Genomic DNA, 19,940 nt, shown 5'->3' on the forward strand with positions numbered 1-19,940 from the left:
CGTTAACCACTGAGCCACAACGGGAACTCCAAGATTTTATTTTCTATTATAGTTGATTTACAATGTTCTGTCAATTTCTGCTGTACAGCAAAGTGACCTAGTCATACACACACACACCACACACACACACACACACACACATATATATATATACATTCTTTTTTGGTTTTAATTTTTTAATTTTTTTTTTTTGGTCTTTTTGTCTTTTCCGGGGCCATACCTGCAGCATATGGAGGTTCCCAGGCTAGGGGTCCAATCAGAGCTGTAGCTGCCAGCCTGCACCAGAGCCATAGCAACTCAGGATCCGAGCTGCGTCTGCAACCTACACCACAGCTCATGGCAATGCCAGATCCTTAACCCACTGATCAAGGCCAGGGATCACACCTGCATCCTCATGGATGCTGGTCAGATTCATTAACTGCTTAGCCATGACGAGAACTTCTATTTTTTTTTATTTTTAAAATGATTTTTATTTTTTCCATTATAGCTGGTTTACAGTGTTCTGTCAGTTTTCTACCATACAGCAAGCTGACCCAGTCACACATACATATATGCATTCTTTTTCTCACATTATCATCCATCATGCTTCATCATAAGTGACTAGATACAGTTCCCAGTGCTATACAGCAGGCTGCCATTCCAAAGGCACATCTATTAACCCAAATTCCCAGTCCATCCCACTCCCTTCCTCTCCCTCTTGGCAACCACAAGTCTGTTCTCCATGTCCATGATTTTCTTGTCTGTGGGAAGGTTCATTTGTGCCATAAATTAGTTTCCAGATATAAGTGATATCATATGGTATTTGTCTTTCTCTTTCTGATTTATTTCACTTAGTATGAGTCTCTAGTTCCATCTGTGTGGCTGCAAATGGCATGATTTTGTTCTTTTTTATGGCTGATAGTATTCCATTGTGTATATATACCATGTCTTCTTAATCCATTCATCTGTCGATGGACAGTTAGATTGTTTCCATGTCTTGGCTATTGTGAAGTGTGCTGCAATGAACATATGGGTGCATGTGTCTATTTCAAGGAGAGTTTTGTCCGGATATATTTTGGCTGGTTTTTAAATTCTCAGTATCTGACTTTGTTTTCATTTAAAGTATTAGATTTTGAAATCATGAATTTTGAGTCCTGACTTTGTGTTTTGCAAATGAGACTCTCATATCTGTTTCTGCTAATTCTCTCTGAAACAAGAAAATAATGATATCAATATAGCACTAATGAAAATTTGTGTTGATACTGAAAAAAATCATAAGATTTGAAGAGGGGTTGCCGAAAAGAATACTGCTGTGGAAGTTATAGAAAGATGGATTGGAGGAAGGAGGCAGGACCTCGATTGTGGTAGCCTAGTAAAGAGATGATGAGCACATTGGGAGTTCCCGTCATGATTTAGCAGAAACAAATCTGACTAGTAACCATGAGGATGCAGGTTCGATCCCTGGCCTCGATCAGTGGGTTAAGGATCCAGCAATGCCATGAGCTGTGGTGTGGGTCACAGACATGACTTGGATCTGGCATTGCTGTTGTTGTGGTGTAGGCTGGAAGCTGCAGCTCTGATCCGACCCCTCGCCTGGGAACTTTATATGCTGGGGGTGTGGCCCTCAAAAGACAAAAAAAAAAAAAAAAGAGAGAGAGATCGAGAGAGATGATGAGCACAAAGCAAAGGCAGTACCAGTGGAGTCATGAGGTGGAAGCCACAATACTAGGTAACTAATGGACTGTGGTAAAGACAAGGAGGTAAAGACAAGTCTAGGACATTTTCTAGGTCTGTGGACTGAGCAGATGGGGGTGCTATGAATTAAAATAAGCAATACAGGAGAAGGACCGGTTTAAGGAAGAAAGGTAGATTCAGTTTTGGACATATTGAGTTAAGGTATTAGTGAAGCACCCAGATGGGGATGTGTGGTGGATAGTTAGAAATTGATGTTAGGAAGTGAGGAGAGAAATCAAAGCTGAAAATACATGTTTGAAATTCATCTGCTCCTAGGAGGTAACTGACCTCCTAAAGTAGATGAGTTCCCCAGAGAAAGAGGTAAGAAGAGGGAGTTCCTGTCTTGGTGCAGCAGAAATTAATCGACTATGAACCATGAGGTTTCGGGTTCCATCCCTGGCTCTAGTGGGTTGAGGCTCCAGCATAGCCATGAGCTGTGGTGTAGGTTGCAAATGCAGTTTGGATCCGACATTGATGTGGCTGTGGCATAGGCCAGCAGCTGTAGCTCTGATTAGACCCCTGGCCTGAGAACCTCCATATGCCACGGATGCGGCCCTAAAAAAGCAAACAAAAAAAAAAAAAAAAAAAAGAAGAGAAGGTGGATAAGGACAGCCAGATCCTGGTAAACACCCTATTTAAGTATTGAACAGAAGATGATGAATTACTAAGGGACTCTGTATTAGTGTCCTATTGCTGCTGTAACAAGTCACCACAATTAAAACAGCATGAATTTTTTTCTCATACAGTTCCGGAGGGCACTACTGCAAAATAAGTTTCCACCGTGCTAAATCAAGGTGTTGGCAGGGCTGTATTTTTTCTAGAGGCTCTAGAAGAGAGTCCTTTGCTTTTACTTTTTCCAATTACTAGAGGCTGCCTGGATTCCTTGGCTCATGGCCCCCCTTCCATTCCAAACTCTGTTTCCATTGTTACATCTCCTTCCATGGCTTTCTCTCCTGCAGCTTTCTTTCACTGATAAGGAGCTTGTGATTACATAGAGCCAAGCCAGATAATCCAGGATGATCTCCCCATCTTAAACATCCTTAATTTAATAACATCTGCAAAGTGTCTTTTGGCATTTAAGGTACCATATTTACAGACTGTGGATATTAGGATGTGGATCTTTCTTTCTCCCTTTCTTGCTTTCTTTCTTTCTTCTTTAGGGCCACAACTGCAGCATATGAAAGTTCCAGGCTAGGGGTCGAATCAGAGTTACAGCTGAGGGCCTACGCCATAGCCACAGCAAAGGGAGATCCGAGCCGCATCTGTAGCCTACACCACAGCCTGCAGCACACCAGATCCTTAACCCACTGAGTAAGGCCAGGGATGGAACCTGAATTCTTACGGATACTAATCTGGTTTGTTTCTGCTGAGCCACAATGGGAACTCCCAATATGTGGACGTTTCTGAGGGGCCATTGTTCTGCTTCCCACAGAGACTAGGAAGAAACAGAGTGGGTCCTCTGTAACTTAGTGATATTTTAGAGGCCAAGCGAGAAACTTGAGTTAAAATGAAAAGCTAAAGATATACTACTGGTTTTGGCAGGAATTATCGACAGTCTTTGCCAAGAGAGTTTCAGCAGGGTGGTATGGAGAAAGGCAAATTACACTGATGGAATGTGAGGAAGTGAAGACTTTTTAAAAATCTTTTCTACCCCCGATTACAAAAGTAATAATGCTTGTGTTAAAAAAAACAATAATAACAATACTAATTCAATCATTCTAGACATACATGCCTAGTAAGTAAACATTCCCTGTAATCTACTCCCTAAAGTTTTGGAGTCTATTCCTCCATGTTTTTCTCTCTAGACACATACTGATATGTCTTTAAGCACTGAGAGCATCTCACTGATGTTTTACTTCTTTATTTTAACTAAACAGTTCATCTTGGTTATCAGTATATTTCAGTACAATTAAGATTTGCCTCGGAGTTCCCGTCGTGGCGCAGTGGTTAACGAATCCGACTAGGAACCATGAGGTTGCGGGTTCAGTCCCTGCCCTTGCTCAGTGGGTTAACGATCCGGTGTTGCGGTGAGCTGTGGTGTAGGTTGCAGACGCGGCTCAGATCCTGCGTTGCTGTGGCTCTGGCGTAGGCCAGTGGCTACGGCTCCGATTAGACCCCTAGCCTGGGAACCTCCATATGCCGTGGGAGCGGCCCAAGAAATAGCAAAAAGACAAAAAAAAAAAAAAAAATTAAAAAAAAAAAAAAGATTTGCCTCATTCTGGTTATTACTAAACAGCATTCCATTGTGTGACTACGTCATGGTTTATTTAACTAGTCCCATATTGATAGACATTTGGGTAGCAGTTTTTGTTACAAACCATGGGGCAGTCTATCTCTGCACACAGATGTGAGAATTTCTCTAGGAGAGGAGTTCCCCTCATGGCACAGCAGAAACGAATCCAACTAGGAACCATGAGGTTGCGGGTTTGATCCCTGGCCTCGATTAGTGGCTTAAGGATCCAGCGTTGCCATGAGCTGTGGTGTAGGTTGCAGATGCGTTGTTGCAATGGCTGTGCATAAGCCGGCAGCTATATCTCCGATTAGACCCCTAGCCTGGGAATTACCATATGCTGAGGGTGCAGGCCTAAAAAGCTTAAAAAAAAAAAAGAAAGAGAGAGAGAATTTCTCTAGGAGAGATTTCTAGAAGTGGAATTGCTGGCTCAGAGAGTATGAACATTTTACTAGTTTTGTTGTTGTTGTTGTTGTTGTTGTTGCTATTTCTTGGGCCGCTCCCGCGGCATATGGAGGTTCCCAGGCTAGGGGTTGAATTGGAGCTGTAGCCACCGGCCTACACCAGAGCCACAGCAACATGGGATCTGAGCCGCGTCTGCAACCTACACCACAGCTCATGGCAACGTCAGATCCTTAACCCACTGAGCAAGGTCAGGGATCGAACCCACAACCTCATGGTTCCTAGTCGGATTCGTTAACCACTGCGCCACGACGGGAACTCCTTTTTTTTTTTTTTTTTTTAAATCACACAAGTAGGGAGTTCCTGTTGTGGCTCAGCGGTATCCACAAGGATGCAGGTTTGATCCCTAGCCTTGATCAGTGGGTTAAGGATCTGCCGTTGCCCTGAACTGTGGTGTAGGTCGCAGATGCAGCTCGGATCCTGTGCTGCTGTGGCTCTGGTACGCTGCCATCCCCACATCCAGTTTGACCCCTAGCCTGGGAACTTACATATGCCTCGGGTGCGGTCCTAAAAAAAAGAGAAAAAAAAAAAAAGTCATAGGAATAGGAGTTCACTGGTGGCTCAGCAGGTTAAGAATCTAGCATTGTCACTACTGTGGTGCATATTCACTTCCCGGCCCAGGAACAAGGGCATGTGCAAACAAAACAAAACAAGAAAAACACAAATAATGCATCAGTGCATTTTCACTTTGAAAGATTTTAATAAGTAAAATGGGAGTTCCCCTCATGGCGCAGCAGAAATGAATCCAACTAGGAACCATGAGGTTTCAAGTTTGATCCCTGGCCTCACTCAGTGGGTTATGGATCTGGTGTTGCCATGAGCTATGGTGTAGGTTGCAGACACAGCTCAGATCTGGCATTGCTGTGGCACTGGTGTATGCCAGCAGCTGTAGCGCCAATTAGACCCCTAGCCTGGGAACCTCTATATGTTGCGGGTGCAGCCCTAAAAAGAAAAAAAAAAAAAAAGTAAAATGTATAAGTCTTCACATACAGGGCACATCTTCCCTATCCCCCCACCAAATTCTATGTTCCTCCTTAGAAATAACCATTGTTTCTTATTTGCACCCATTCTTCAGTTTTCAGATGCACACACACCCCCTTCTAAACAAACATAAATAGAATCATACCACACACATTGTCCTGGGACCTCTGTTTTCATTGAACATGTCTTGGAGAAATTTCCATGTTAATACATAGAGATGTCATTCTGATTTCTATAGCTGCACATTACTTCGTGGCATGGGTTTGGCATGATTCATGTAAACTCCCCCTCCTAATGGGAATTTCGATTGTTTCCAAACTTTCCAATTTTCCAATTTTAGTGTTTTAGTGAGTATCTCTGCAAATATCCTTGTTCGTCTATCTCTGTGCATGTATGTTTTTGTAGGAGAAATTCCTAAAAGTGGAATTGCTGCATCAAAGGATATGTTTTGATAAAATTTGATAACATTTTGATAAAAGTTGCCAAGTTGCCTTCTAAAAATGAAATACCAATTTATGCTCCAACTAACAGCAAATGAAAGTGCCAGTTTACTTGTAATCCTGTTAACACTTGGTTTTCTCTGTCTCTTTAGTTTGTCAATCTGATAGGCAACAAAAGTTAATTTACAGCTGTAATTTACAATTCTTGTAATTACTAGTAATATCGAGCATCTTTAATATGTATATTGGCCATTTATATTTCTTCTTCTGTGATTAGATTATTTGCCCATTTTTCTATTGACTTTTTTTTTTTTTTTTTTTTTTGCTGCACCTGAGGCTTACAAAAATTCCCAGGCCAGGGATCAAACTTGCACCATAGCTGCACCAGAGCCAGTGACAATGCCAGATCCTTAACCTGCTGAGCCACTAGGGAACTTCTAATTCTGTTTGGGGAATTTTTTTTTTTTTACACTTTTTAAATATAAGATTTGTAAGCATTTTTTTTCTTTTTTCTTTTTTTTTAGGGGCACATTTGTAGCATATGGACGTTCCCAGGCTTGGGGTCAAATCAGAGCTGCAGCTGCTGGCCTACGCCATAGCCACAGCAATGCTAGATCCAAGTTGCATCTGTGACCTATACCACAGCTTGCGGTAACGCTGGATCCTTTACCCACTGAACAGGCCAGGGATTGAACCCACATCCTCATGGATACTAGTTGAGTTCTTAACCCGCTGAATCACAACGGAAACTCATTCCCTGGCTATTTTCTTTAATCTTCTGTATGAACTTTAGCATTATTGTTAGAGGTGCACACATATTGGAAATATTCACCCTCCATGATGGTTACAGTGTGGAGAAAAAGATCAGCAAGAGTCTGGCCTTAAGATTGGTCCATGGTGGAATTCCTGTTGTGGCTCAGTGGGTTAAGAACCCAACTAGTATCCATGAGAATGCAGGTTTAATACCTGGCCTCACTCAGTGTTTAAGGATCTGGTGTTGCAAAAGCTGTGGTATAAGTCTCAGATGTGCCTTGGATCTGGTGTTGCTGTGGCTGTAGAGTAGGCCAGCAGCTGCAGCTCTGATTTGACCCCTAGCCTGGGAACTTCCATTAAAAATAAAAATAAAGAAAGATTGGTCCGTGGGAGCCATGACTGAGCAGCCTGGCCTTTCACTACTTAGAGTTAGAAGGGTCTGCAGAACCAGAACAAAGGATTCCTGGGAATTTGTGGAACTGGGAGCTGAGAGGAAGTCCATCTGAGACCTGAGGCTCAGTGCTAACCTGTCTTCTCCCCCATCCTTAGGTTATGAGGGACAGAATTTGGGGAAGATCCTCAAGGATTTAGAGGCAAGTAAGGTGGTACACATGGATCGATGGTCCGTGGAGGTGATACCCCAACAAACTGAAGAAAAGAGCGACCCAGTCCCCTTTCAGATCATCAATAACTACTTTTCCATCGGTGTGGTCAGTGGCGTGGGACATGGGGGTGAAGGGAGGAAGTGGGAGTTAAGCAGGCGGAGGTCAGAAAGGAAGAGGAGAGGAGAAGGGGAGGGGAAGGGAGCTGTGACACAGGGAAATCAGGAGTGAGGTACAGTGGTGTGAGTTGCAAGAAAAGAATGTTGCTCCCAAACTGGAGAGTAAGAGAGAGGGTTCTGTGCTGAGAGACGAGGCAGCTTCTGATCTCACATGCCCTAAACTCCCCAGGATGCCTCTATCGCTCACCGATTCCACATCATGCGAGAGAAATATCCTGAGAAGTTCAACAGCAGGTGAGGGGCAGGGGGTGGATGCGGGTGTACACCGTGGCAGGAAGCAGGTTGTGGCCAAGTTTGACTCAGTGCTTAGATGGGCAGTGACACTTCTAGGAAGCCACTCAACCAAGCTTCCCATTCCCCATGGGACTGTGGTTGGGAGGTTGACACCCTTCCCTGTCACTTAGCCCACCTCTGCCAGCCCTGTGTAACTTGTCCCCTCCCTACTGGGCCTGGTGTTGGGGCCGACACAGAATGAAGAACAAGCTGTGGTACTTCGAATTTGCCACTTCTGAATCCATCTTTTCAACATGCAAAAAACTGGAGGAATCTTTGACAGTCGAGGTGGGTATGATGAGACCCAATCCCATATCCTTTTTAACTTTTTTTTTTAGTTTAGTTTTTGCTTTTCAGGGCTGTACATTCGGTGTATGGAGGTTCCCAGGCTAGGGGTCGAATCGGAGCTACAGCTGCTGGCCTACACCACAGCCACAGCAATGCCAAATCCAAGCTGAGTCTGCGGGCTACACCACAGCTCACGGCAACACCGGATCCTTAACCCACTGAGCGAGGCCAGGGATTGAACCGCAACCTCATGGTTCCTAGTCAGATTCTTTTCCACCGAGCCATGACGGGAACTCCCCTTTTTAACTTCTAATTTCTTAGTTTCTCCATCGACAGGTGCCCTCCAGAACTTCCCTTATTCTTGAACCTATGCTTTGACCTCCCAGCTTCCCAATCCTGATTCCCAAGTTCTCAAGACTCACCAGTCCCTGTTTTTCTCCATCCCTTACAAACCTCCAAATCCTAGCTTACCCAGTTTCTTATCTGGTGGAGGGAGGGGTCATACCCTTAACGATGCTGTGGGGTAAGGGCCTGTGCTCTCATCCCCTCAGATCTGTGGGAAACCATTGGATCTGAGCAACCTGTCCCTAGAAGGTATCGCAGTGCTGAACATCCCAAGCACTCATGGTGGCTCCAATCTGTGGGGTGATACCAAGAGACCGCATGGCGATATCCACGGGATCAACCAGGCCTTAGGCGCCATGGCCAAAGTCATCACCGACCCCGATATCCTGAAAACCTGTGTACCAGGTAAGAGGAGCAGCCTTGGGAGCCGAGTGGGTGGGACTAAGGGGAAGATACGAGTCTCTTTGGAGGCACCCTGCTTCTATGAAACCTGTCTCCCTCCTTCCCACCCCCAGACCTAAGTGACAAGCGCCTGGAAGTAGTAGGGCTGGAAGGTGCAATTGAGATGGGCCAGATCTATACCAAGCTCAAGAATGCTGGACATCGGCTAGCCAAGTGCTCTGAGATCACCTTCCAGTAAGGAAAACTCCAGCCAGGGGCTCTGAGGGAAGGAGTGGGGCCAGAAAAGCAGAGGGTCCTGAGAATGTGAGGAGGGACTCTACTAGGTCTTCCTCAGTCACAAAGGGTCTCAAAGCCAACCCGAGAAGAGAGTGTTGGTAGTCAGTTGGTAAGGAAATTGACACCCCTCTGCCTTGACCTCACACAGCACCACAAAAACCCTCCCCATGCAAATCGATGGAGAACCGTGGATGCAGACGCCCTGTACGGTGAGTATTGCCGGTGCTTGCCAAAACCCAACCCTCAGGGTCCATGGATCCTAATTTCCATTCCACAGCTTCTTGACTTCCTCCTGAGGCCTGAAGTTCCCCTGTGTCCCCTTCCTCTCAAATCCTGGTTTCTCAGCCAGAGCCTTCCTACCATGGCCTCTCCAGGACCCTGGAAATCCACTCTGAACTCCACAGATTTCCCCCCAGATCCCTGCTTTGGGCCAGCGCAAAGCACCAGGCCCTGCCTCTGAATGTGCCCCCTTCCCTTCCAGATCAAGATCACCCACAGGAACCAGATGCCCATGCTCGTGGGCCCGCCCCCCCGCTCTTCCAATTTCTTTGGCTTCTTGTGCTGAGGGGGGACACCTCAGCCTCCAAGCCGGCCTTGAACCCACCTCATTGTCCCTGGACTCTACTCCCTAGGCTCTGTACATTGCTGCCACACCCTCCTGCCAGCTCAGGGGAGTGTAATACCCTCACAGTATTTATTATCCTGCACAACCTCCACTATTCCCCATGAACCCATGCACACACACGCACACACACACACACACACACACACACACACACACACATCACAGAAAATACATTGAAGTGCCTCTCTGAATAAAATAACTTTTTTTTCCCACTGGGATAAATGTTAAGTAAGTGGTACACCTCCTTCCTTTATACCTCCACTCCTTAAATGACACAGATTCTCCCAGAAACAAGGAAAAAACAGCACAAGGTTCTGAGTATTTATTTCAGGCAATGGTAATCCCCATGGGAAGATGGGAGAAAAGATGGACATTGCTGTCCACCTGGGTAAAGCATGACAGCACGTGAGCCTACTCAGACCTGCTGCCCACTGAGGAGGGGGCTGTTCTCACCAACGGGGCAAGAGCGGAAGCCCCAGGGCAGACGCAGCCAGGGTGATCTACCATGCGGCAGCTGGGGGAGGGGGAGGGCCGAGTCCTGCTTCATAAGTCTGCGCCTGATATTGGGAACAAAAGGGGGATACTGGTTAGCAATGGTCAAGGGCAGCCTGTTTGTGCTTCTCCAAAGAGGATAAACCATATCCCAGGTTTACTTAGCCTAGATCCTGGGTTCCTCCCCTTCTTCTCACCAACAGGATTCACCCTCTCTTGTTTTTATGGGATCCTCTGTCCATTCCCCTCTTACCCTACACGTTCCCTGCCTTGAGGACCCTGGCACGTCAGGCCTGGGGACCGGCCCTTCTTATAGGTAGAGAACTCAGTTCGCCCACCTCTACTCTTAATATCCTTAATAACAACAGTCATCTAAATCATCATTTATTGCATCTTTGCTTCAGAACTGGGTGCTTTATTCACATTGTCTAGAATCCTGACAACAGGATTACACAGGGCGGGTATTAGTTTTCCTACTTTTCAGAGGCTCAGAAAGGTTAAGCTACTTTCCCGAGGTTTCACCAGCAAGACTGCAGCCCACACCTGTTTAACTTCCAAGACTAGGCTCTTTCCTGGACACTATGCTTTGAAGAGGGTGGTGGTCCTTCTTCCCTTGAGGAAAAGTGAGTGGTGGTAATAAGGAATAAGGGGGTTGAGTGGGATGGGGCTCTTACCTGTATATCAGAGATGCAAGTAGCAGAGCTATCAATACCAACAAGATGCCCACGAACAGGGGAGCCTGCCCAAGGCCTGATTCTTGACCTACATAAGCAGAATCCCAGGCACAGCTAGTGTCAGTATCTGCTTCCTGTCAAATAGCCTCTGCCACTCTGCTTCGTCATCCTACCTCTTGTCGGATACCTACCAGGCATGACAAGCTGGGTGCTGACCATTGCCAAGCTGTTGGTGTCAGCCAGAGACACATTGAGGCAGTAGGTCCCTGAGCCGCCCTTCAGCACCTGGTGCAGAACCAGCTGGCAGGCTGGGCTGGGTGACACGGGCTGACACAGCCGCTGGGCGGGGGGCTGGCACCCTGGTGATGAGATGTCCATACAGGCTTCCTTGGGTAGTCTGAGAGAGATGTCAGCTCATGTCAGGGAGTCTGGGAAGGAATATTGGACACCAGAGAGCCGGGCAACAGTCAACCCAAGAGGTCTCAGGGCAGCCAGTGGACACTCACCCGCCTTGGCAAGACACAGTCAGCTCAAATGCATCCCCTTCACTGGATGGCACAGCCTGCAGGATCTCAGCACTCTCAATACCCTCTGCAAAGTTGCAAGATTTTAAGTCTGAGATTCCTCTCCATCTTCCCAAAGGCCCACGGACAGGAATGTCCTAGGGCTGCCTCCCCATCCTCATGCCATCAAGTGAAAGCCCTGATATTTGGTATTCTTCTTGTCCAGGTGAGTAACTCCTTCCAAGGTGTGCTTCCACTGGGCAACCATAGGTAGCTCATGCCTCCCTCCACCAGCCCCTAAAGACAGCAAGACTCACGGACAATGTCCAGGGTGAGAGAAAAGGAGCCGTAGCGATACAAAACACAATCCAGGGGGACTTGTCGCTTCACCAGGATTAAGGTGGCTGTGCCATCCAGCAGGGGGCTCTGGGAACCTGGCAGGGTGGATAGAAGAGGCAAAGTCAAGTGACTCACCTGGAAACAGAAGCAAGATGGCATTTTTCCAGGTAGAGCCAGAGCTACTGGATCCAGGCTTGGCATCAGATAAGACCTGGGATATCTTTTATAGATAAGGAAATGGAGGCTCCGAAGGAGAAATGACTGCATCAGAGTCACACAGGGGGAGAGTTGGAGTTTTAAAAATACCTAATGTGGAGTTCCCATCGTGGCTCAGTGGTAAACAAATCTAACTAGGAGCCATGAGGTTGTGGGTTCCATCCCTCGCCTCGCTCAGTGGGTCAAGGATCAGCGTTGCCATGAGCTGTAGTGAGGTCGAAGACGGGGCTCAGATCTAGCTTTGCTGGGGCTGTGGCATGGGGCAGCTGCTACAGCTGTGATTCAACCCCTAGCCTAGGAACCTCCATATGCCATGGGTGCAGCCCTAGAAAAGAGCAAAAAAACAAACAAACAAAAAAACCCCACAACCCTAATGTTTAGCACACCCCACACTGTGCCAGGTCCTGGGCTACACGCTTGACATATATTAATTCATCATAGTGTTACTATCTCATTCCTCCCTTTTCAGTGTACCTACCACAATTGCAGGTAGACCTACTTTGGGATGGGAATCCAAGGGTGGGAAGTGGTGTCAGAACCTGGGAAAGATTTCTATGCATTCACAATCAGAAAATGAGATATAAATATTATGCAAACTATCACAGACTGCTCCCTGACCTTCCCTTCAGGGAACAACTCTTCATGGGCAGTGAAGCAACAACCTCTTTCCTCATGGCCTAGGAGAAGACCCTGGGTTTCTGAACTCTGGATCTAGTCTGTGTCATTAAGAGGGACTTGAGGAGTTTTAAAGCCAGTGATGATTCTGAAGGGACCTGATTGCTAAGCTAAGGATTAGGTGACACCTGGGTCCTGAATAAGTCTTTCGGCTCTTTAGAGTGATGACAAATGCCCCACCTCAATGGGCTTCATTCACACGGGCCCTCTTACCTGTCAGACCTTCTGTAGGCATGAATGGGCTGACATCTGGACTCTCAGGCTCAGGGGTTGGTACCTCTCCAGCTGTGGTCTCCACCAACTCTGTAGTTGTTACCTGTGCAACTGTGGTTCCAGAGGGCTCTACAGTTGGCATTACTGCAGGTGTGGTACCCCTGACTTCTGAGGTTGGTGCCTGATCAGGTGTAGTACCCATGCCCTCTGCAGTTGGCACTTGCACAGCTGTGGTTCCAGAGGGCTCTGCAGTTGGCATCTGACCAGGTGTAGTACCTACAACTTCTGTGGTAGGCACTTGCTTGGCTGTGGTGCCAGGGGTCTCTGCAGTTGGCACAGGCCCATCTGTGGTGCCTGGAACCGGGGAGGAGCCACAGGAGGTGAGGGGAATGGCAGCCTGCAGCACCACTTGGGCGGTGACAGGGCCAGACTCTAGGTAAGTGTGAGTGACCACGAGTGCCCGAGAGATCAAGGTCCCAGTGTTGTCTCCAAAGTCCCAGGTGTAGGAGAGGTCAGCCCCAGCCAAATAGCCACTGGGGTCATGGAGCTGGAGGGCAAAGGTCAGAGGTTGCTTTCTCAGGAAGCGCTTGTTCCCTCGGTCCAAGGCCTGCAGCTGAGACACACTCACGGAGAAGGGCACCTGGTCTGGGATTGGAGCCAGAAAAGGTGAGAACAAGGCCTGGGCTGCAGCTTCTCCTTTCATAGCCACACCCTCTAATCCCAAGCCACCTGGCCCTTCAATGGCCTCGAAGCCCCACATTCCTCTGCCCAGGTCTTCCTGGCTTTGTCCCCAGAGCTTACACACCATTTCCTCTTTCCCTTTTTCTGTCCAATGAAGCCTCCCGCCTTCTCCTGCCCTGCAACTGGCCTTGTCCCTTCCCAAATCCTTACCAGTAACGGTGAAGGCTGAGCGAGAGTGAGCCAGGGGCACGTAGCTCTGGGACCCCCGGCGGTGGTAGACAGTCACTTCCATGGTGTGTGTGCCCAGCACTGCCTTGCCTGTCCCAATGCTCAGTCCAGACACAGGGCCCCCCAGAACTTGCCAGTACTGGCCTGAGGTTTTTGGAGAGGAGAGTAAGGAAGGGGATTACTGGTCACAGGGGACCGGCACAAGATTAGAGACAGGACACCAGAGAAGGGAGGTTGGGAGTTGTATTGAGGATGGTTATTTCAGAGGGTGTTTGGAAGCTCACAGATCAGGGGACAGAAAGGCATTCTAATAAGGGGTTCTGTTGGCTGGGGACTATAATCAGAGAAGGGTTCCCAGAAGTATCATAGATTGGCTAGGTGCTGTGGAAGAGGAAGGAGCCGGGGAGAAGTGAAGATTGGGGAAACTCACGGAGTTAAGAGGTGGAACCAAAAGGAAGGGGATGAGGTGGGAAGAGGGGAATCCAGGTGTGGATGAAATGGCAGAGGAGGTGTCTCTCACCCCAGGCCTTCCAGACATAAACGAAGCTCCTCCTCTGAGACGAAGGGCCAGGTGGGCAGGCCGCCCCATCAGGGAAGATGCAGGTAGCATTGGGTTCCTGAGGATACACCGGCTGTCCTCCCCACACCTGACTCCCTGAAAGGAAGATACTAAGTCACCCTCAAGCCCTAGCATTCCTTACCATACACTGAAACCTTTAACATGGCTCCCAGAGAGGGCTCTGGGAATATTGCCTAGCTACAAAATATATTCCCCTTGGTATAACTCATGGGGGGTGGGAGTGGGGAAAATAGAAACTATAATTAAAGATTCCTGGGAGTTCCCATTGTGGCTTAGTGGAAATGAATCCAACCAGTATCCATGAGGATGCTAGTTCAATCCAGGGCCTTGCTTAGTGGGTCCGGGATCCGGTGTTGCCATGATCTGTGGTGGAGGTCACAGAGGCAGCTTGGATCTGGCGTTGCTGTGGCTGTGGTGTAGGCCGGCAGCTGTAGTTCCGATTCAACCCCTAGCCTGGGAACTCCCATATGCCGCATGTGTGGCCCTAAAAAGACAAAAAAGAAAAAGGAAAAAAAAAAAAAAGATTCCCATGTGTATGCTTACATAGGAAAGAGATTGATTGGAAGGCCATGTAGCAAATGTTTAGAATGATTTGCTCTTGCTAGTGGGATAAAAATAAAAATAACAAGAGTTCACTTGTGGCACAGCAGGTTAAGGGTCCTGCATTGTCACTGCAGTGGCTTGGGTCACTGCTGTGGCGTAAGTTTGATCTCTGGTCCAAGAACTTCCATATGCTGTGGGTATGGCCAAAAAAAATTGTAAAAAAAAGTGAAAATAACAGCACCAGCTTACATTTATTGAGCCTGTACTATAGGCTAGGGCAGGCATGATGCTAATTTTTTTTCTTTTTTATGGCCGCATCTATGGAATACGGAAATTTCTGGGCCAGGGATTGAATCTGAGCTGACACTGAAGCTGCAGCATCACCAGATCCTTTAACCCACTGCACCAGGCCTCCACCACCACCCGAGCAACTGCAGTTGGATTCTTAACCCACTGTGCCACAGCAGGAACTCCTAAATTCTTTATGTGTCATCACATTTTAATCCTTACACCAAGCTTTTAAAGTAGGTGTCATCTCCATTCTACAGATAAGGGAATAAAAGCACAAAGCAATAAAGTGACTCGCCCAGGGTCACATACTACTAACAAGTTTAAATCTAAGTCTGTCCAACTTCTATGTCCACTGGGGTCTTTGGTCTCATTTAGGGGACTATAATTTTTTTTCTTTTTTCTTTACCTGTGTTTTCTAATTTTTCTGCAATGAATATATATTACATATATAATTTATTAAAAAAAAAAGCAGAAGGGGCACTCCTTGAGCTCATTGGGGATACCAGGGATTCTGAGCCCTAGGAATGAAGCCTAGAGTTGAAAAGTACTCACCATTGATGATAGTGTTGTTGGCCCAGATGACCTGTCCATCTGGCAGCACCTTTTGGCTTTTAGGAAAGTGCAGGGCAATAGAGAAAGAGGCATTTGCCCCAATCAGTGTAGGCCCATCATTGCTGACCTTCAGCGATACCCGGCCACCTGGAAAGGACAGCTGCATTAGCTGAGACTTCTTGGCTTCCCCTCTTCATATGCCTTTCCCCTCTCTATCCTCCCAAGCCACATTCAGCCCATTCCTGCCCCTCTCCCCACCCCATTGCCATTGTACCCTTCTCAGAAATTGCCCAGTTCCCACCTCTCCAGCAGTCAGGTGCCCGGATTTCTGTCCACTCTGGATATAGCTGACTGTTCCATGCTTTAGTTCTGAGCTGCCTTGAGACACCAAGCCAGTCCCTGCCTCTGGGCCCTAAAGGGAAGGTACCATGAGGGTCTAAGGTCATCACTCTCTCCCTTCTCAGGGGATAACAGTGTCCCATGTCATACCACTCACTCTCAGATTCAAAGTGCATTTTAATTTATGGAATACCCACCACATACCAGGCACTGTGCTAGGTGCAAAGAACTTCAGAAATGGAAAAATAAAAAAAACAAACAAAAAAAAGTTCCAAAGGGATTCAAGTTAAAGAAGATGAAGCAGACATGTATTGTAGTAAATACCCTATAAATTACCCAAATTCAAGGCACTGTTTAATATGAGCCATAACAGACATGCATGAAGTACAACAAAATGACAGACTAAAACAGATTAATTCCATTCTGGTGGATTTGGAAAGACTCAGCAGGGAGTTGTCCTGTGGGATAAAGCATTCCAGGCAGAAGGCCCAGCATGAGCAGATGCACGGAGGCATGGAAGCACATGGCATGATAGGGGACCACTAGCAATGTGGTTGATGTACACTGATAGAGATAAGGCCAAGATGGGGTGGGGGCTTTGAGTAACAGGCAAAGAAGTTTGGCCTTTAGCCTGTAGACAAGGTTATCTCAGAAGATTTTGTTTCTTTGTTTTATTGAGATATAATTAAAATACCATAGGAGTTCCCGTTGAGGGTGCAGAGGAAACAAATCGACTAGGAACCATGACGTTGCAAGTTTGATCCCTGGCCTCACTCAGTGGGTTAAGGATCCAGTGCTGCCGTGAGCTGTGGTGTAGGTTGCAGATGTGGCTCGGATCTGGCATTGCTATGGCTGTGGTGTAGGCCCACAGCTATAGCTCCAATTAGACCCCTAGCCTGGGACGTTCCATATGCCACGGGTGTGGCCCTAAAAAAAAAAAATAAAAATAAATAAAAATACCATAAAATTCACCCTGCAAAAGCTTTTGATCATGATCAGATTTGTAGATTTGTGTTTTAGAAGGATCACTATGGCAAACAGGAAGGTGGATCAGAGGGAGGTGGAAATTGGGGATGGGGGCAAACGAATTATTACAACTGATTGAGAGGTCTGAAAAAAAGGGATATGATGGATCTCCATATGCCTCACCCAGATCCAACAACAATCAGCATTTCGCCACATTTGCTTTATCAGTCCTTTGTTGTGTTTTGTTTTTGTTTGTTTGTTTTGGTTTTGTCTTTTCTAGGACCACACCTTCGGCATATGGAGAGTCCCAGGCTGGGGGTCTAATTGGAGCTGTAGCCACTGGCCTACCCCACAGCCACAGCAATGCGGGATCCGAGCCGTGTCTTCGACCTACACCACAGTTCATGGCAACGCCAGATCCTTAACCCACTGAGCGAGGCCAGGGATGGAATCCAAAACCTCATGGTTCCTGGTTGGATTCATTAACCACTGAGCCAAGACAGAAACTCCTGTTTTGTTTTGTTTCGGGCTAAAGTACTTAAAAGCAAATCCCACACATGATGTTATTTTTTCTTTCATTCTAGGACTGCATCTGCAGCATATGCAAGTTCCCAGGCTAGGGGTCAAATGGGAGCTGCAGCTGCCTGCCTATGCCACAGCCACAGCAATCCGAGCTGCATCTGCAACTTACACCAGAGCTGAGTGAGGCCAGGGATAGAACCTGCATCCTCATGGTAACTAGTTGGGTTAGTTACCGCTGAGCCACAATGGGAACTCCCAACATCATGTTATTTTAAACCCTACAAATTCAGTATGTATCTGCAAAAAGATTTTTTTTTTTTTTGCTTCTTAGGGCCACACCCACAGCATATGGAAGTTCCCAGGCTAGGGGTGGAATCAGTTGCAGTTGCCACAGCAACACTGGATCTGAGCTGCGTCTGACCTACACGAGAGCTCGTGCCAATGCCGAATACTTAACCCACTGAGCAAGACCAAGGATCAAACCCGAATTCTCATGGATACTGGTCCAGTTCATAACCGCTGAGCCACAATAGGAACGCCTGAATATTTTCTTGAGGAAACACAATGTTAGTTCATAACAAAGTTACCAAACCCATCCATTTGAAATTTCATGAATATCTAGAAATGTCTTCTTATGACTTAAAAAAAAATTAGGGGATCAGGCGTTGCTGTGAGCTGTGGTGTAGGTCGCAAATGTGGCTTGGATTCCGAATAGCTATGGCTGTGGTGTAGGCCAGCAGCTACAGCTCCGATTCAACCCATAGCCTGGGAACCTCCATATGCTGCTGACACAGCCCTAAAGAGACAAAAAAAAAAAAAAAAAAAAAAAAATTTTCCAAAAAGCACAATATTTTTAAGAACCTCAGGTGGACATTTACAAACAGAATGTGTCTAGAGTACAATAAGGAACATAGTAAAAGAAAAAGACTTGAAACTGCACCAAGTATGAAGTCAGATCAAGAAGAAGTTCCTAGAAGTCTATGAGACCAGGGGTCTAGAGAAAGTGGTAGATTAGGATTCGATGTAGATATTTCAGCATGCCAGAAACTATCCTAACTCCATTTCTAACATGTACCAGAAATCTGGTCGATTCTGCTGGGGGAGACCTGGAATCATCCCACTGAGCATCCCACAACTAGAGCAAGAGAATCATAAGATGCCCCATTCTTTGTCCACTTCCAACCCTCCCTTCCTCAGAGCAGCACGGGACATTCCAGACCCTCTCACCACTCCCACCCCCACCCCTCGCTCCTGTCACGAGGCCACAATCCCCCAGAGCCCTTTCATGTGATGCTCAGCTGAGACCCCTCTGCCTGACTTCCAGCCCCAGAACAAAAGCCTGTGTTTGCCCATGCCCATCCCAAAGAGGAAATGTGGTACCTCTTTACCCTCTATTCAATACCACATTCTCTTGTTCCTCGTTGGAAATACTCTATCTCAAGTGCCTGAGACATTGCCTAAAAGAGTCTCCCTCTCATTTTATCCCCTTGGATCCCCTGCTCCAGCTCACTGTCCACGGGTCTCAGAATTAGGGCCACAAAGACCCACTCTTCTCTTGCCCTTCCAAGCAGATGGGATTATTTTTAGGCTCAGTCCCAAATCTCCATGTGGAGAGAGAGTTCATGTGCCCATGTCCTCACTAAATCAAATGGGAGGGAGAAGTCTGAGGCATTGCTGGTATTTCCCATTAGGGAGGGGAAAAGCAGAGCAGGTGTGCAACCCCAAATTCACACTTGCTCATGTCTACACTCCCCATACTCACCTTCTGTGGCCCCCACAGCCAGAAAGGCACCCATCACAGCCACATGGAGAAGGCATTTTCTGAGCACCAGATCCATGGTATTCTTCCTTCCAGCAACCAAAGGCACTGGGGCAAAGGACAAGCCCCTATATAAGAAAGGGGTGCTCATTTGCATAGCCCTTCCCCCTTTCCCTCCAGAGGAGGCCTGGGAGGAGGAGGAGGACCTGAGAAAGGCAGAACTGGGGAGGGATCCTGGTCCCTGGACATCTTGCTACGCAGTGACAGTTTCTGGCTTCACAGGGTCACTCTCAACACTCCCCCGCCCAAAGAATTGACTGAAGGGCAGCAACATAGCATAACACGTACCCTACACACACAATCCATCATGGGAGAGTGGATCAATCTATTGTGAGTCAAACCAGAAACCTGTCAAAAAGACTGTAGAAACAGCAACCCTGCATCCAAAAACAGAGATTGTGTAGGATAGGCTGACAGAGGCAATGACTCCTCCGAGGTCCAGGAAACCCTTGCAAGGAGCTTCCCAGCTTCCTGCTTTTCAGAGAAGGTTCCCTGGGCTAGGTGGAATTTAATCTTAGATCAGTGCACATTTTCCTAAGGGTGGTGAAAACCCGGTTTAGATATTAGGAAATCCCTACAGACTCAAGGTACAGGTAGAAAACTCGAGCCCAAATCAAATACTAGGAACACGATATTTCACCTTCCCACCTAGGTTAAAACTTGACTTAATACACCTCAGAAACTTGCGCTGGGAAGGGTCGTTTGGGGCGTGGCGGAGCGCAGGACGGGCCCTTCCCA

At 47.1% G+C, this 19,940-nt stretch overlaps 2 protein-coding genes across 8 annotated transcripts in view; one reads left to right on the forward strand and one right to left on the reverse strand.

Annotated features, from left to right (window-relative positions):
- DGKA (diacylglycerol kinase alpha) overlaps positions 1-9,873 on the forward strand; it is a 24,142-nt gene extending 14,269 nt beyond the window's left edge. For 6 of the 7 annotated variants that reach the window (XM_021091127.1, XM_021091128.1, XM_021091126.1 and 3 more), the window contains 7 exons: positions 7,129-7,289; positions 7,530-7,594; positions 7,831-7,921; positions 8,473-8,671; positions 8,782-8,902; positions 9,093-9,153; positions 9,426-9,873. In XM_021091127.1, the coding sequence (XP_020946786.1) occupies positions 7,129-7,289; positions 7,530-7,594; positions 7,831-7,921; positions 8,473-8,671; positions 8,782-8,902; positions 9,093-9,153; positions 9,426-9,509 (782 nt within the window). In that variant the 3' untranslated portion in view covers positions 9,510-9,873. 7 annotated transcript variants of the gene reach the window in all.
- On the reverse strand, positions 9,870-19,868 carry PMEL (premelanosome protein). The gene is made up of 11 exons (XM_021091780.1): positions 19,146-19,868; positions 15,858-15,968; positions 15,557-15,703; positions 14,111-14,245; positions 13,573-13,734; positions 12,682-13,326; positions 11,556-11,672; positions 11,242-11,326; positions 10,927-11,132; positions 10,736-10,823; positions 9,870-10,126 (listed from the first exon to the last, which is right to left on the reverse strand). The coding sequence occupies exons 1-11, from the start codon at positions 19,297-19,299 to the stop codon at positions 9,985-9,987; spliced, it is 1,992 nt and encodes a 663-aa protein (XP_020947439.1). The 5' UTR covers positions 19,300-19,868; the 3' UTR covers positions 9,870-9,984.

This window comes from Sus scrofa, chromosome 5 (genome assembly GCF_000003025.6).
Source record: "Sus scrofa isolate TJ Tabasco breed Duroc chromosome 5, Sscrofa11.1, whole genome shotgun sequence".
NCBI classification, from domain to species: Eukaryota; Metazoa; Chordata; class Mammalia; order Artiodactyla; family Suidae; genus Sus; species Sus scrofa.